Source organism: Dasypus novemcinctus, chromosome 9 (assembly GCF_030445035.2).
Source record: "Dasypus novemcinctus isolate mDasNov1 chromosome 9, mDasNov1.1.hap2, whole genome shotgun sequence".
Classification (NCBI taxonomy): Eukaryota; Metazoa; Chordata; class Mammalia; order Cingulata; family Dasypodidae; genus Dasypus; species Dasypus novemcinctus.
Window position 1 is genome coordinate 74,874,045 of NC_080681.1, and position 15,492 is coordinate 74,889,536.

Sequence of the window (15,492 nt, forward strand, 5' to 3'; positions counted from 1 at the left end):
AATGGACAAGCAATAAGTAACAGTTAAATGAATTAATGAACTGATGAAAAGTGATGGGATTGGGGCTGAGGGCAGAACCTTCCCATATCAGTGAGAAGCTTCAGTGAATTAGTGGCACACGATGGCCCCACAGTGAGACTTGGGACAAAGCAACTCAAGAGGTAGGGACAACCCTCACACCAATGGCAGGGGGAAGGCGTCCTTGCGAGACTCTATGGGCAACATCACAAAAGAAAATTCAAATAAAAGGAGGAAAAACAGATAGCGTCAGGTAGGGCTGATAGTAGTTGTTTGGAGGTGTTTGTGAGACACCCCCTGGAGACCACCAGAGATCTTCAGGGAAACTTTACAGAGGGAAGGTGCAGGAGACCCTACGATCATTGGTGAGGCCACACCTGAGGATCACATTTATAGCCTGATGAGGAAAACAAAGCTCAAGAAAGTCAAAAGGCCTGCTCGGGGTGTGGCAGAGGTAGAAGATGAACAGTAATCAACGTTTTAGTTTTCTAATTTGTTTTCCAACATTCTGCCTCAACCTCAGTTTTCTCATCTGTAGATTAGTTGTAAACTTGGAATTCTATCCAAAACCTTATAGCATCATATTAGAATAGTATACTTTAGGTCTTTGAGATACTCTGTGCTTAGTTTGCCAAAGGGCTGCCTATGCAAAGTACCAGGTGCTTAGGCCTGTGGCCTCTGGAGGCAGCCTGCCTGCACTTGAATCCAGCTCTTGTGCCTTATTAACCTGGTGGCCTTATCCATGTTATGTAACCTGTCTGTGCCTTGTTTCCTCACCCATGAGATGGGGGTGATGACGCTGGTAGCCTCCTGGGGTTGTGAGCATTAACTGAGTTACCACATATAGAAGGGCGCCTGGAACACCTCAGTACCCCGAGAGCCTTACCTCTGCTGATAGCATCATCATTTCCTGGGATATGCAAAACATCCCAAGAACCCTGGTTATTTCCTTTTGGGTTTTTTTTTTTTTTTAAGTCATTTAAGACTGCTTTAGAAATGATTTCAGTACAAACCCCACTAGAACACAGAGAACAAAAAAGACATAAAAGAACTTAGCTCCTAGGAGATGTTTTAATAAAGGACACGAAGGGCTTTTTTATCCCAAGCTCTAAGTTATAAAGGTAAAATGTAACAGCATAATAACTAATATGTGCAAAGGGCATTAACACTTACAAAGAATTTTCACATACCTAATCCAGCTTAATCCTCTCAATGCTTGCAAGAGGAAAAATTTATTATCTGCCTTTGACAGGTGATGAGGCTGAGCCTCGGAGAGGCTGAGTGATTTGCCCAAGACCACACAGCGCAAAAGCGGCAGAATTGCCTCAGCCCCAGGATGCCCCTGTGCTGCTCACAAGCTTCCCACTATAGCAGAAGCAGATCCAGGCTCACTGGTAGAGCCAGTGCTGGCTGACCTGCCCGTCTAGCTGCATAGAAGGTGGAGAGAGAGGCTCTGGTCCAGCATTGCTGCAACAGAAAAGCAGAGTGGTGTTAGGGGGCTTTGAGACAGACAGACAGAGTTGTAAGACCCAACTCCACTACTCTCTGACCGTGTAATCTTGATCAAGTCACTTGTCCTCTCTGCACCAGAGTGCTCTCGTTGGAAAATGAGGCCAACAATGCCCATGGCACAAACAGGGTTATATGGCTTAACTTATGCAAAGGAAGAGCCATAACCTCTAAGAGCTTGGCAGATACTCAGCTGCCTTCCATTCTTTTTTTTTTAATAAATCTTTTTTTTTTAATTTTTATTTATTTCCCCTTCCCGCCCCAGTTGTCTGCTCTCTGTGTCCCTTCGCTGTGTGTTCTTCCGTGACCACTTCTATCCTCATCAGCGGCACCGGGAATCTATTGCGTCATCTTGTTGTGTCAGCTCTCCGTGTGTGGCACCATTCCTGGGCAGGCTGCACTTTCTTTCATGCCGGGCAGCTCTCCTTACAGAGTGCACTCCTTGCGCATGGGGCTCCCTTACGCGGGGGACACCCCTGCATGGCACAGCACTCCTTGCACGCATCAGCACTGCACATGGGCCAGCTCCACACGGGTCAAGGAGGCCCGGGGTTTTAACCACGGATCTCCCATGTGGTAGGCGGATGCCCTATCCATTGGGCCAAGTCCACTTCCCGCCTTCCATTCTTGGGTACCGAAGGAATGAACCCTGCCTGGCATCTACCTCTTTTTGAGCATGTAGATTGCATTTTACAGAAAGAAAAAGAAGAAACAGGAATGGCATTTGCAGTGAAGTGACTGCTCTGACATTCACCTCTGTGCAGGAGGCTGCTCTGAATCTGAGCACTCCCATTATCCATGGCTGCATCCACCAGTTATCTCACGTCTACACCTTGCAACCCCAGGTATTCCTTCATCTATCATTGGCCATTGTCTGGTTTCTATGCCTCCTTCCCTACCACCTCCTGCCAGATGGGCCTCCTTGTTAATAAGCCAGCTTGTTCATATCCTGAAAATTATCTGAGTCTGGCCCCTTTTATCCCAAACACCATCCATCCATCAATTGCTTGCTCCACATGTCTGGTTAGGAAAATGGGAATGGGGAGGGACACAAATGTCAGATAAAACTTTTTAACTGCTATCTCTAAAGAAAGAGAATGGATAAATAGATCCATCAGACATGTATCATGCTACTGGACAGCAAAGTTCATTTGTTAAGAACAGGTTAGGATGGGAGGATTTATCTCACATTTTAAGCAGTTAATTTAGAAAGAAACATATTTTCCTTTATCTCTCTCAGGAGGGGGAAAATCTCAAGGCCATGAAAAAGGAATTTTTTCACTCAACTTTCTGGAATTTCCTTCATTACAGTGGAAAGAGTAGACCCTCACATTTCTGCAGCCCCTAATAATGGTCTGAGTGTTCCGTGATACAGAAGCCCTGTGAAACAATAGGGTTCTCTCTCACAAGGTCCTGCATACAAGCAGCAAAGGCTGTTTTAGAGCCTGTGGGGTGGAGGGACCAATGAGGAGAACAGATCCATCCAACAAACCTTTATTTGGAGGCTCCTCTGTGCAAAGTACCATGTTAACGCATGTGATTCTCCATCTGCCCTGCAAGGAGTCACGCTGTTAGATGGCAGGCAAACAGGCCACCGTGATACTGCTAGAATTTGGGTCCACATGAGGAAGTAGCATCTGATGAAGGCCAGGGTAACAGAAGAGGTCAGGGCTAGCTTTGTGGACAAATTGACACCAAACCTATATCCTGGCCCGTGGCTAGACCATGGTGCTGATATCCTGAAGACAGTTGAGGAAGAACTAGGAGAAGATGGGAGCTGAGGTGGGGAGGGGTGATTCTGGGAATACCACCTGCAAAAAAGTGGAGGGGACGAAAGGCCAGACCTATTTGAAGAACTGAATTGCAAATAGTTTATTCATTCAACAAATATTTACTAAACCCCTACTAAGGTCAAGTAGTATTCTAGATACTAGGGATCTAACCATGAAAAACTTGCATATTAATGACAGGAAACAAATCTATAATCTCAAGTAGTGATAAGTGCTATACAAGAAAAATATATTAGGGAAAGGGTGTGCCTCTTTACACCAGGTAGACAAAGAAGGTCTCTGGAGAAGTAATATTTGAGCACAGACTTGAATGAAATGAAGGCGTGTCCCTTGGAGATATTTAGGGGATGAGAATTTCAAGTCAAGGGGTAGCAGATGCAAAGGTCCTGAGGTGGGAAAGGTCTTGACATGCGTGAGGAAGAGCAAAAAGGCCCGCCTTGCTGAAGCAGCATGACAGAGGGAATGACTAAATAGAAGGAAATGAAGTCAGGGAGAAGGCTAGTTATAGAGGGTTTTGTACATTAAGGTTTATTAATGATAATGGATTTTCAGTATAATTGGCTCATAGAATCTCAAGAGGGAGATAAGGATGGAGAGGCACATTGGCTTCAGAAGGAGCCTTGAGTATCCACTTTAAAAAGTGACTTTATGATAATGGCTGTGGGGTGTCAAACCACTGAGAACACCCCAAGGTGAGGGGGGTAGTAGCTGGGATATGACCATCTGTGCACATCTCTCCAGGACCAAGCACTGGCTGCCTTCAGGAAAGGTCTAGTGACCAAGTCCAAGATCCAAGCTCAGCCACACCAGCCTAATGAAGACGAGCACCAATAGCCAAGGAGGCCAGTCATATAAGTCCACCCCAAACACACCCTGTATTTTTCTATCTCTGTGACTTTTTACACATGCTCTTTCTTCTCCAATCATCATGTCCTTCCTTCATCCTCCTTTGCTTTTCTAACTCTCTCATTTTGCTAGACTTCTCACCACCCTCTGCCCCCAGGCTGTCTTCCCTGCTCCCTGAGCTGGGTTACCTTCCACAGCTCCCAGTGCATCTCGTTGGTTCAGATCCTTGTCATTGACCACAGGGCTCCTCTACCAGACTGCCTTTATCAGGGCCGGGACTATGTCTGACTCATTTCTGAATCCACCTTCCTGTACCCTGCAGTGACAGGAGGGTGTCACTGGAGAGTATCAGGTCCGTTTCTGAAATGAAGGGGTAGCAGCCTCAGTTTTCGTCATGAGAGAACAGCGCTAGTCTGTATCATACCCCCTACCTCGAATGGCGCTCTGTGGCTTCACTCTGCCATCTCTCATTTCTGCAGTACGGCTTTTGAAGCCCACCCTTTCTCTCTGTCCATTTTCTTCACCCTAAAGGCATATAGTTCAGAAGAGATTCATTGAGTGCTTTATTTCTGAATTCTTTAGATCTTCCTCTATCTCTAAGAAGAAAAAGAGGTTTCCCTGAATGCTTTCTATTCTGTAATTAATTTACTTTTCAAAAGACACCTTGTCAAGCTGAAGATTATACCTTTAAACCATGTTTTTACATCCACTACCTATAAAACTTTAGATTATAGATCTCCTTAAAGGACCTAAGGGAAAATACATTTGATGAGTTTTATACCTTTTGGTCTGTGGGAGCCAGTCATTCCTGAAAAGGGAAAGGCACTGATCTGGTAAATGGTAGCTGCCACTGAAACTGCCACTGCTGCTGAATTTAAATTTCTGAAAATTGCTGGGGATGTGTCTCAGAGGAGTGGGACAGGTACTGGCCAGGGTTCTGTGGCCCAGACAACAGGCAGATGGCATTGCTCAGCTGATAGTTTTGACCCCCAGCTCATTCAGGCAGTGGCTCCATCCCAAACTTCCTGTTCTTGTTCCTGGATGACGACACTTCCCTCCTAATGAGGCACCTTGCCTCTGGTTTCTTCCCTCTCTCCTGTGCCCCCAAACCATCCTACAAAGCCCTCCATTGGCAGACAGCAAGGAAGAAAGTGGAGTAGGGGAGGTAGAGGCTAATGTGCTCGATAGACTGCCTTGAGACCCTGGCCTACCCATACAGACCACATCACTGAACGGACTCTTGAATTCCCCCCCTCACTCAATTAATAAATGTTTGCTAGTTCATGGCCATCTTCAAGGCACAGTCCTAGCCTCTGGGGCGCCAGTGCTGATCAAAATGGCCTCTGTGACTGATAAACTCAACATCACAGAGACTCAATTTCCTTAGCTACGAAATAGCTCATAAACCTTAGGAGGTACTTGTTAAGATTAGGTAAAATAGCACAGATAAACGGTACTATTCCTACCCTTTTGTCTTGTCATGCATCCCCATTGCCCATGAACATGTAAATAACTCCTAACTCTCAAGAGTTCTCAACCTTGGCTGCATTTGGAATTGCCTGGGGAGATTTTAAAACTCCTGAAGCCTGCCTCTCACCCCGAGATTCTAATTTAATTGGTCTGGGGTGCAGCCTCTGAACAGGAGGGTTTTCAGAACTCCCCAGGTGATTCTAATGTGCAACCACTGTTGAGAAAGACTGCTTTTAGATCAAGATTGGATGTCCTTGTAATTTACCCACTTGGCCAGGCCAACCTGGCCTCCCGTCACTTTCTAATATGTAACATGTCCCCATGTTACATTGATGCAAACTAATTATTAATATAAGTTAATTTAAAGAGCAAAAAGTTAACTAATGACACAATGGATAGCAATAAGGGCATATGTTTTCCTTCTTTTTATTTTCCTTCAGATGAAGATTTAAGGGTTCAGTAATTAATTCATCTGAACTATATATGCCTTAATTTTAATAATAATAATAAAGGTGATGCCAATAGACATTTACTGTGTGCCAAGGATTGTGCTGTTTTATATACCTTATTTTACGTACATTCACTATCTTCCCCACTCTCCATTCCCAACTCGTATACACCTACATCTCTCCCCAATATTCTTTCTCACCTTCAGACTTTGTTTCATGCTGTATTTCTAGCTTTCAATGTTTCTTCCTCCCTCTTTCTCTAGTTTAAAGTATCCTTCAAGGCCTGGGTCAAGCTCTATGCCACCCATAAAGTATACCCCATGGACAGATAAATCTTTCTCCTACCTGATCACCTTCGGTACTTCATTTGTGTGTGACAAATTTTGGCATGAAATCGTCCATAAATTTCCTGTGGTCCTAAAATACCTTCTAATTATTTCATGTATATAAGTCTTATTATTAGGATTCTGGAGGATAGGAAGCATTGATATATATGTCAATCAACAGACATTTCTTGAGTACCCCAATATACACACTGGGAATGCACATTTGACCTTTGAGATGCTCACAACTGAATAGGGAAAACAGAGAGGCAAACCGAAAATTCAGTGCAATAGTACACATTCTCCTTCTGAGGCATGCCTAGACTGCTGGGGGACGCTAAGGACTAAGGACAGAAAGCATGACTGACTCTCCCAGGGGTGCGTCAGAGAATGCCTATCAATTATCTTCACTTAGGCTCTCCAAATCCCCTCTCCTCTCGGGGAGGTTGAACAAATGTGCCACATCTTTGAACCAACACTTGGATACATTCACTCACTCCATTGACCAATGCTTACAAGCTTCTAGTCGTATTCAAGGCTCAGTCCTACCCTGCTGGGGCTACAGTGCTGAACAAAATGGACGTAATTCCTGCACTCATCTATTGGGGGAAAATAAGACAAATAGTCCCAGGAGGAGAGCAGATGTGACTCAATCAGTTGCGCGCCTGCTTCCCACACGGGAGGTCCCAGGTTCAGTTCCCAGTGCCTCCTTAAAAAAAAGCAAACAAATGAAAAACCCAACTCAGGGAGGCCGATGTGGCTCAGTGGTTGAGCACTGGATTCCCATATACAAGGTCCAGGGTTCAATTTCCAGCCCCATTACCTCAAAAAAGAAAAAAAGAAAAAGTCCCAAGAAATATAGAACTAAATATATAGTTACTAATTGTGAAACATGCACTGAAGTAAAAAGAATAATGTGCTGGGAGAAAATAATTGGGAGAAATGTGATATTTGAGGTCAGAAATAACACAAACAAGAGGGTTAATAGAAGGAATAGAAGAAAGCATTGAGCCCAAATGAAGGAAAATTGAAGGAACTCAAGTCAAACATTAATTTTCTCTCATTATTTCAACGTTTCTGTCTTATCCTACCAATTAGTAGTTCTGTGAATGAACAAATACTCTTATCAAAGAACCAAGACAATTGTCATCATACTTTGTTTTATTGGGCATTGATTATTTCAAGAGCATCTGCCTGCCTTGGCCCTTTAACGGCCTACAAGTTTCTCTAGGACATGGACTGAGTTTTCTCCTCACGTCTTTTGGATGCTTCAAAGTGCTGAGAACAGGACTCAGCCCCTAATTAATACTCAACATCCAGCTGTTGAGAGAATGAACTGAGTTTTTGGGTGATGGAACAGTTGGTTGTAGATGGCATAGCCTGGTCTTAGGCCTGGGTACTGGCAGGACAAAGAAAAATGTTGATTTGCATTTTCTCTCAGCTGAAATAAATGTTTACCCAGCAGCCAGTACAGATGTGACATCCTCTGCATCTGTCTCAACCTGGATGCAGAGGCCCTCAGCAAGCCCGAGTCTGTACTTTGTGCCCTGGACATGAGGCGCCTCCATTTTTGGGTGCAGGGTTGTTGCACTCTCTCCTCCTTTCCCGGGTGCCTGCTCTGCATGCAGACCAGGGGCTCCAGCAGCTCCAGCGACCAGCTGCCTTGACTCCTGCAGAGATAATTTCCCAGGGGAGGCGGAAGTTAGCATACAAGAAGCAGCTTGGACTGCAAGGAGGGAGGGCCACCCCACTGCCCTAGAGTGGTCTGCAATCCCTCCTTGGGGGACTGCCTTGGTGTAGCCAACCGAGACCTCTGTGCTTGCCGCCTCACACTTAATTTGAAACTCGGGATGGAGTTAGAAGAGGCCACTAGGAGCCCATCTCATGAAATTGGAATCTACAGTTGCATGGAAGATGGATAGCAGAGCAAGGCATGAGGCCAGCTCCTCTGGAAGAATGGCATGGAGCCACTGGAGGGTGTGAAGGTGTGAAGAGCAGGGAGCGCAACTCAGCTGGGGATTCAGAGAAAATGGTCTGCCAGACATAACTATGGAGACAATTGCTGGTTATTTGTAATCTTTGCACAGAACATGTGCAAAACTGTGGAATGCCTCTGGAAATCCAGCTCATATAATCCCCCTAGGCTTGGGCTGCTGCCTCCTACTGCCTCTGTGCCTTTGGGCAAGCCCATCTCCTCTCTGTACCTGAGTTTTCCCCTCTGTAAAATGAGAAGGATAGACTAATCCATGGGTTTATGCATCATTACTTATTTCACCACTTTTCCCCCCAAATGAAGTCTTACATGCACCCCAATGTCTAAGTCAGATGAAAGCAGAGCTGTTCTGTTTGAAGCTAGGGTATCTATCAGGCTCACACTCCTCCCCCGGGGCAGTCTCTAAGACCCCAAGGCTCCTCAGATCACAGTGTGAACACCATTGGATTAGATTATCTCCAAGTCCCTTCAACTCTGTAATTATACTCCCTGATGTGGCAGCCACAGCATGGTTCTCTTTCTCTATTTCTCCCACCTCTGTCCCTCTGGTCCCCAAGGCAAAGGTTTGCTGGGAATATCCCTAGGGACCCACCTTAATGGGTCTCCATGATAGCTCACTAACTCTCCAGCCTTAGATTTCCTTGCTACCCTGATCAGCAGCAGGTCAGAAGTTCAATGTGATAGCCCCAAGACCACCTGATCTCCACGCCATGTCTGGGGCAAGTTTAATGAAGCACAATGAGCTGCCTGCAGCTGACTGACTGTAGTCTTGGCAGGAGGAAGGCAGCTGTAAGAAGGAAGGTTCAGCTTCTGGCCCCTGCCCTCACCCTTGGCATCATGTCCAATGCCCACCATGTGTGTACATAGGACACAGCATGCCCTCCACTGATCTCAGCTCTCCAGACCATTGGAGAGGCATTTCTAGGTAGCACACACTCCCTGTTCTCTCAGTGTGTTGTGTGGACAGGGATCCAATCAAGTCTGTAGTTCTGACAGTCCTGGGAGTGCTATAATTCTAATTATCCAGGCAGGACTCATGTCTGTCCCTTTATGCCAGGATGAGCTGATAACCATGAACTGGGAAAATACCTCCTTCTCACTCCCCAGAATGATAGTCACTGTAATTGTCTTAGACCCTCTGCTGTCATTCCCAAAGTTTTCCTGACTCTTATCTCCCTTAGGGTATGGTTAAGAGTATGATGGTTAAGAGTTGTACTGGCATCAGAGTGCTGGGTTCAAACACTGGCCGTGCCACTCCCCAGCTAGATAAACTTGAGCAAGTTATCTAATCTTCCTGCCTTAGTTTCCTCATCTGAAAAATGGGGATAATGATATTTATCTCATAAGGGAATAAATGAGCTCATACTCACTGAGCTTTAAGACAGTGCCTGGTATAGAATAAGGATTAGTTTTTATTTTTGTTCAGGGACCTTTCGTATCTTTGACAAGATTGCCTGGTTGATGCGGCAAATGGGGCTGACATTCAGCCCAGCCCACACTGTTTTGGAAGTCAGAAAAGCCCCGGGCTGAGTCAGCCTAGAATGGCTCCCCTCCTCTCCCTCAATTCACCCACCTATAAGGCAATGTCTTTTTTTCAGTTCACAAGAGGAGACCATGTGTCGCCTTGATTTTTATTCTCTTTATCCTCCTTCCTAAGGATTCTGGCTTTGACTCACCTTCTTGGCTCACCCCTCTCATAACTCTTCCTACAGGATACTAGGAAGCTCATTGGGACCCAACTTATACTCCATGCAGCCAGTAAGGAGGGGATAAATCTTAAAAAAAAAAAAAAAGAGAGAGAGAGAGAGAGAGGCTGGGAACACCAAAGGTCCTTTCTGCAGCTTTACCCTTTGAGCTGGGCCAGGCTGAACCTGAGTGAAGATGCAGGGTCTTACCCTCTTGCATAATTTTCTCACAGGCAAGGCCCTGGCGACCAGGAGGGCACTGACACCTGCAACTGGTACCCTCGAGGATGGGCTCCCCACTGTTGAAGCAGGGCCCACAGCGACAGGCATTGAACTCCAGCAGGTACTGGTCCAAGGCCCGGCGTAGGTTCTGGCGTTTGGCCTCCAGGCGACCCAGGTTCGTGTGCCACAGCAACTCATGGATGGGCTGCACCTGAGGGCAAAAAAGAACGCAGGGTCTCTCCCCGGGCACTTTCCTCCTTCCCAGAGCCGAGGAACTGGCTGCAGAGCTTCTTGATGGCCTGCTCCATGCCAAACACAATACAGGCCACCCAACTCGATTATACAACATGGAATCCTTTTAGCAACTCTGTGAAGTAGGAGCCAAACTCCCCAGTTTACAGGTGAAGGAATGGAGGTTCAGGTAGGTCAAGTGACTAGCTTAGGATCCCACAATTATTAAGTAAGTGCAAGAGTCACTGTGAACATGAACCTATTCATCTCTAAAATCTGTACTCTCTCCAACCCCAGAATAGGAAGAAAGTTTAGAAGCCACCTGTGCCAACTCATCTGTCCCCGCCAGCACTGTTAGGAAGCAAGAAGAGTATGAAGAACTTGTGGCTGTGTGTGTATGTATTTAAGATTTTCAGCCCTCAGTGGAGTAATGAATAATGTCCTTGATAAATAGTTTTACTGCCTTTGCTAAGGACATACCCTGATGGTGTGGGGGTGGCTGTTGGGTGTAGGAGGTTGTTGCTTACATTTCAGGCAACCCGTTCAACCCATGACTGCAGTCCAGGGTTTCTCAACCTTTGCATCACTGACATTTTTGTCTGGATAATTCTTTGTTTGGGGTGGGGGTTGTTGGATGTAGGATGTTTAGCAGCACCCCTGGCCACTACCTATTAGATGCCAGTAGCAACCCTCGAGTGTGACAACCAAAAATGTCTTTAGACATTGCCAAATATTCCCAAGAGGGCAAAATCACCCACAAGTGAGAAGCAGTAGCCATAAAACCTGGCTTCGAATCCCAGCTCTACTATTTCCCAGCTGCGTCATCTTTGGCATAGTCATTATACATTGCACCTCCTTCCCCCATTTGTAAAGTGACAACAGTCGTCCCATCCTCCAGATTTTTTGTTATGATTAAAGGAGATGATATATGAAAAAAAAAAAAGGCTTAGTACAGTGCCTGTCACATAGTAAAAGCAAAATAATGCTGGTCACTTCCTAGCTGTGTGACCTAGGATTCTTAACTGGCACTCTCTAAATCTGAGCTTCATTATCTATAAAATGGGAAAAATACCCATTTCCAAAAATTCTTATGATGATCAAAAGAAGTAATGAATGTGAGAGACCACTATAAAAAGGAAGAACTACATAAAATAAAGTATCAACTTTATTAGATAAATGTGATGAGAGTAAAAAAAATTTAAAACCCTGTTTTTCAAAATCATCCTTCTGTATGGTTATCTTCAGCACACTTACCATGCTAGTATTTTAATACAAATCATAAATACAAATTATTTACAGAAGAGGAACCAGAGGCCCAGAGAAAGAAGGGAAATGATTTGCCAAGGTCACAGAGCAAGTCTGTGATAGGACAAAGCTGCACTGGAGAAATTTCATTTATCTGGAAACCTAAGTCAACAGAGGGCACTCATAATAGCCCTGAATGAGTTCCTGGAAATGTGTGCAGAAATCCTATGGCAAACAGACCTTGGACTGCGGTCAGGGGCTGTGACTGAGGTCACCAGGCAGGTAATGTCAGGACCGGCCAGATTCCCAGCCAAGGAGAGAAGATCACTACTGGAAGTTCAGGGAATTTGGTTCCCATTGCTAGGAATTCAGTGCAGAATGGACCACCCCATTGCTCCAGGTAAAGATGAGTCTTACTCCCAGGGAAAGCCAGGATAGGTTGGGCAACTTCCCTTTGACATTCCAATGGCCTCAGCACTGTCCCCTCTATCACTGCTCCCTCCCAGAGTTCTCAGGAAGAGAAAAAGGGAGCACACCCAGTCCCTGGGAACTTAAGGGAGGGGAAAGAGGTGGAAAAATAGAATCTTAATATGTTAGAGCTTGGAAAGATATTGGCAATCATCTAGTCCTCATTTTACGAGTGAGGACACCGATTGAGAGAAGACAAGTGATGTGATATAATAGAACACAGTATATAACACACTATAACACAATCATATCATATAACACAGTACATAATATGAGGTAACATAACAAAAATATATAGTAGCACAACACACTCTAACACAGAGCAACGTATAACATGACATGACATAACAATGAAACATCATGACATAATATGACTCTTTCAACTCACACAATGTACCTGCTATATATAAGGTACTGCTAAACTCTGGGAATATGCAAGTGATTAAGACACTGAGGCCACTCTGAGCATCAAATTCCTTAAAAAAAACCCTGACTGATCTAGTCTGGAATCTCTATCTCCTTTCATTCATATTTCATATTCCTGAACACATTCTCTTTTTAAAGCACAGCTCTAACTGTGTACCTTCCCTACTCTAAAACCTGCAAGGGGCTTAATGCATGGAGTCCATATTTTCAGGGAACAACAGGGGCTTGTGAGGAGACCACAGTTATTAGAGTCCATCAGACAGGAATCAACTGGGGCTCTGCCATTTACCAGCTGTGAGATCTTGGGCATGTTTCTTAACCTCTAAGGAACCTGTTTCCTCAATGCCATTTACTACGTATCTACTATTCTCCCCTCAACCTAGTAATGTAAAGTATTATTACCCCCCTGGTATAGTACAGAAAACTGAGTCTCAGTAAGTAAAGTCACTAGCCCAAGGTCAAGAAGGTAGCTAAGCCATGAGCTAAACTATTTCTTTCTCACCCTAAAGCCCAAGGCTCTTTGCCCCAAAAGGTACTGGGTGATCTCCAAATCATGCATCTCAGACTTCCCCTTGGAAATTTTGTTCAAGGAAAAAACCAAGTTCACCTCTTGCCTGTGAAAGTTTATTTTTTTGTAAATGCAATTTTTAAATTGTCTTTCTTTTTAAAAGATACATAGATCACACAAAATGTTACGTTAAAAAATATAAGAGGTTCCCATATACCCCACTCCCCACCCCTACCCCCACTCCTCCCACATCAAAAATCTCTTTCATCAGTGTGGCACATTCATTGTATTCAATGAATACATTTGGAATTATAGTTTATATTGTAGTTTACACTGTCTCCCAGTCCATTCAGTGGATTATGGCAGGATATATAATGTCCTGCATCTGTCCCTGCAATATCATTCAAGACAACTCCAAGTCTGAAAAATGCCCCCATATCACACCTCTTGATATCAATATTACTGTTTTTGTCTAAATCACTAATAACTTGAAGATAGCAATTTTTAGACACTATGTGGATTACAGGTGCATGAAAATTGTCCCTTACTTATTGGAGAAGAAATGAAATCGGAGTTAATCCATCTGACTTCTTCACAGAAAGCAAGATGTGATAATAGAATTGTAGGTATTACTGTTGGTGTGTGTTTTAAGAGGAAGAATGGAGTCCATTTCCTTTAGAATTGAATAAAGATTTTCTCCCTTTTATGGGGTTAGTGATTTAAGGCTGGATTTACAACCTCAACACTATGAACTTTGGGGACCAGATAATTCTTGTGCCAAGATTTTTTGTGATGAGGAGATAGGATCGTTTAGAGCAGGGGTGGAAAACTTTAACCTGGAGCTGAACTCAACCCATGGTTTGTTTAATGTGGCCTTCAAGCTAAGAATGATTTCTTTTTTTTTTTTTTTTAATTTTAAAGGATTATGAAAAAGAAGAAGGGAAGTGGACATGGCTCAACTGATAGAGCTTATGTCTACCATATAGAGGTTCCAGGGTTTGATCCCCAGGACCTCCTGACTCATGTGATGAGCTGACCCGTGCACAGTGCTGCCATGTGCAAGGAGTGCCGTGCCATGCAGGGGTGCCCCTGTGTAGAAGTGCCCCATGTGCAAGGAGCATGCCCCGCATGGAGAGTCACCCCACGTGAAAAAAGCGCAACCTGCCCTGGAGTGGCGCCGTACACACGGAGAGGTGATGCAGCAAGATGACACAATCAAAAAGAAAGAGATGCAGTTTCCCAGTGCCGCCGGATAATGCAAGTGGATGCAGAAGAAAACACAGTGAATGGACACAGAGAGCAGAAAACATGGGGGAGAGGTGGAAGGGGAGAGAAATAAAATAAATATTAAAAAAAAAAAAAAGAAGAAGATGTGATAGACAGAGACCATATGTGGCCTGCAGAGCCTAAAATATTTAATATTCTGGCCCTTTACAGGAAAAGTTTACTGATTACTAATTTAGCAGAGGAGATTTTAAAAGTTTTTTATATACAAGTGCAAACTATAATTTGTTTAATGTGACCCAACCCTAAAGAAATTTTAGATGACCAATGTAAAACTAGATACTGACCAGATACTAAATTTCCAATCCCAGCTCCCCAGTAGCTGGGTCAAAAGTCATGCACTCCCCGGAGTCAGGCATGGGGAAGGCTTACAGTTCAGTGTCCCGTTACATTTAATCTTGTTCTTTGATGGCATCATAATAAGAAATATGAAATGATCTGGTCTGCTTCACTTTCATTCCTCATGGATGTAGAGTTTCTTCAACTGCGAAAAGACTTACCTCAAAATCGATAACAACAGGATTATACTTTAATGACCTCCCCCAGGAACGGTATGTAATGGTGTTACTGTTTTGTGTCAAGCCACCACCCGGGCCAGAATTGCCACCTTGGACCCGAGAAATGATGTCTTCCACAACCCCGATATTCGTTTCACCATCTGTTAATAAGAGGGTATCTGTGCATTAGCTCATTTCCTGAAAGCCAAAGGACTGGATGGCAAGCTCCAGTCATGTGCTCCCCTTAGAGTTGCCTCCTTCCTATTCTTCTACTTTGTTAGTAGGGCAAGGCAGAAGACAAAGACTTAGAAATAGATCCATCCTCTAGGGAAGAAAAGACAGTGGGAGGAGAGCAGAGTCCAGCAGAGGTAGAATGGCATCTGGAGAGGATGGTCATTCATTCATTCATATGCCAAATGGTACAATAAAATATTATAGATGCTTTGATGTGTATCTTTATGGGGTTCGTGGGGGCACAGAGAAAGAAGCAGTCAGATCTACAGTAGGGGTGGGGCTGGTAAAAAGAAA

General features: G+C 44.4%; 1 protein-coding gene across 1 annotated transcript in view; it reads right to left on the reverse strand.

Moving 5' to 3' along the window:
• Window positions 1–7,548: 7,548 nt before the first annotated feature.
• The window catches only part of C8A (complement C8 alpha chain), a 53,009-nt gene continuing 45,065 nt past the window's right edge, over window positions 7,549–15,492 (reverse strand). Inside the window, exons 9-11 of the mRNA XM_004465497.3 lie at window positions 14,968–15,125; window positions 10,294–10,516; window positions 7,549–8,075 (exon numbers count right to left, since the gene is read on the reverse strand). Of these exons, the coding sequence (XP_004465554.1) occupies window positions 7,924–8,075; window positions 10,294–10,516; window positions 14,968–15,125 (533 nt within the window). The 3' untranslated portion in view covers window positions 7,549–7,923. The remainder of the gene's footprint in view (window positions 8,076–10,293; window positions 10,517–14,967; window positions 15,126–15,492) is intronic.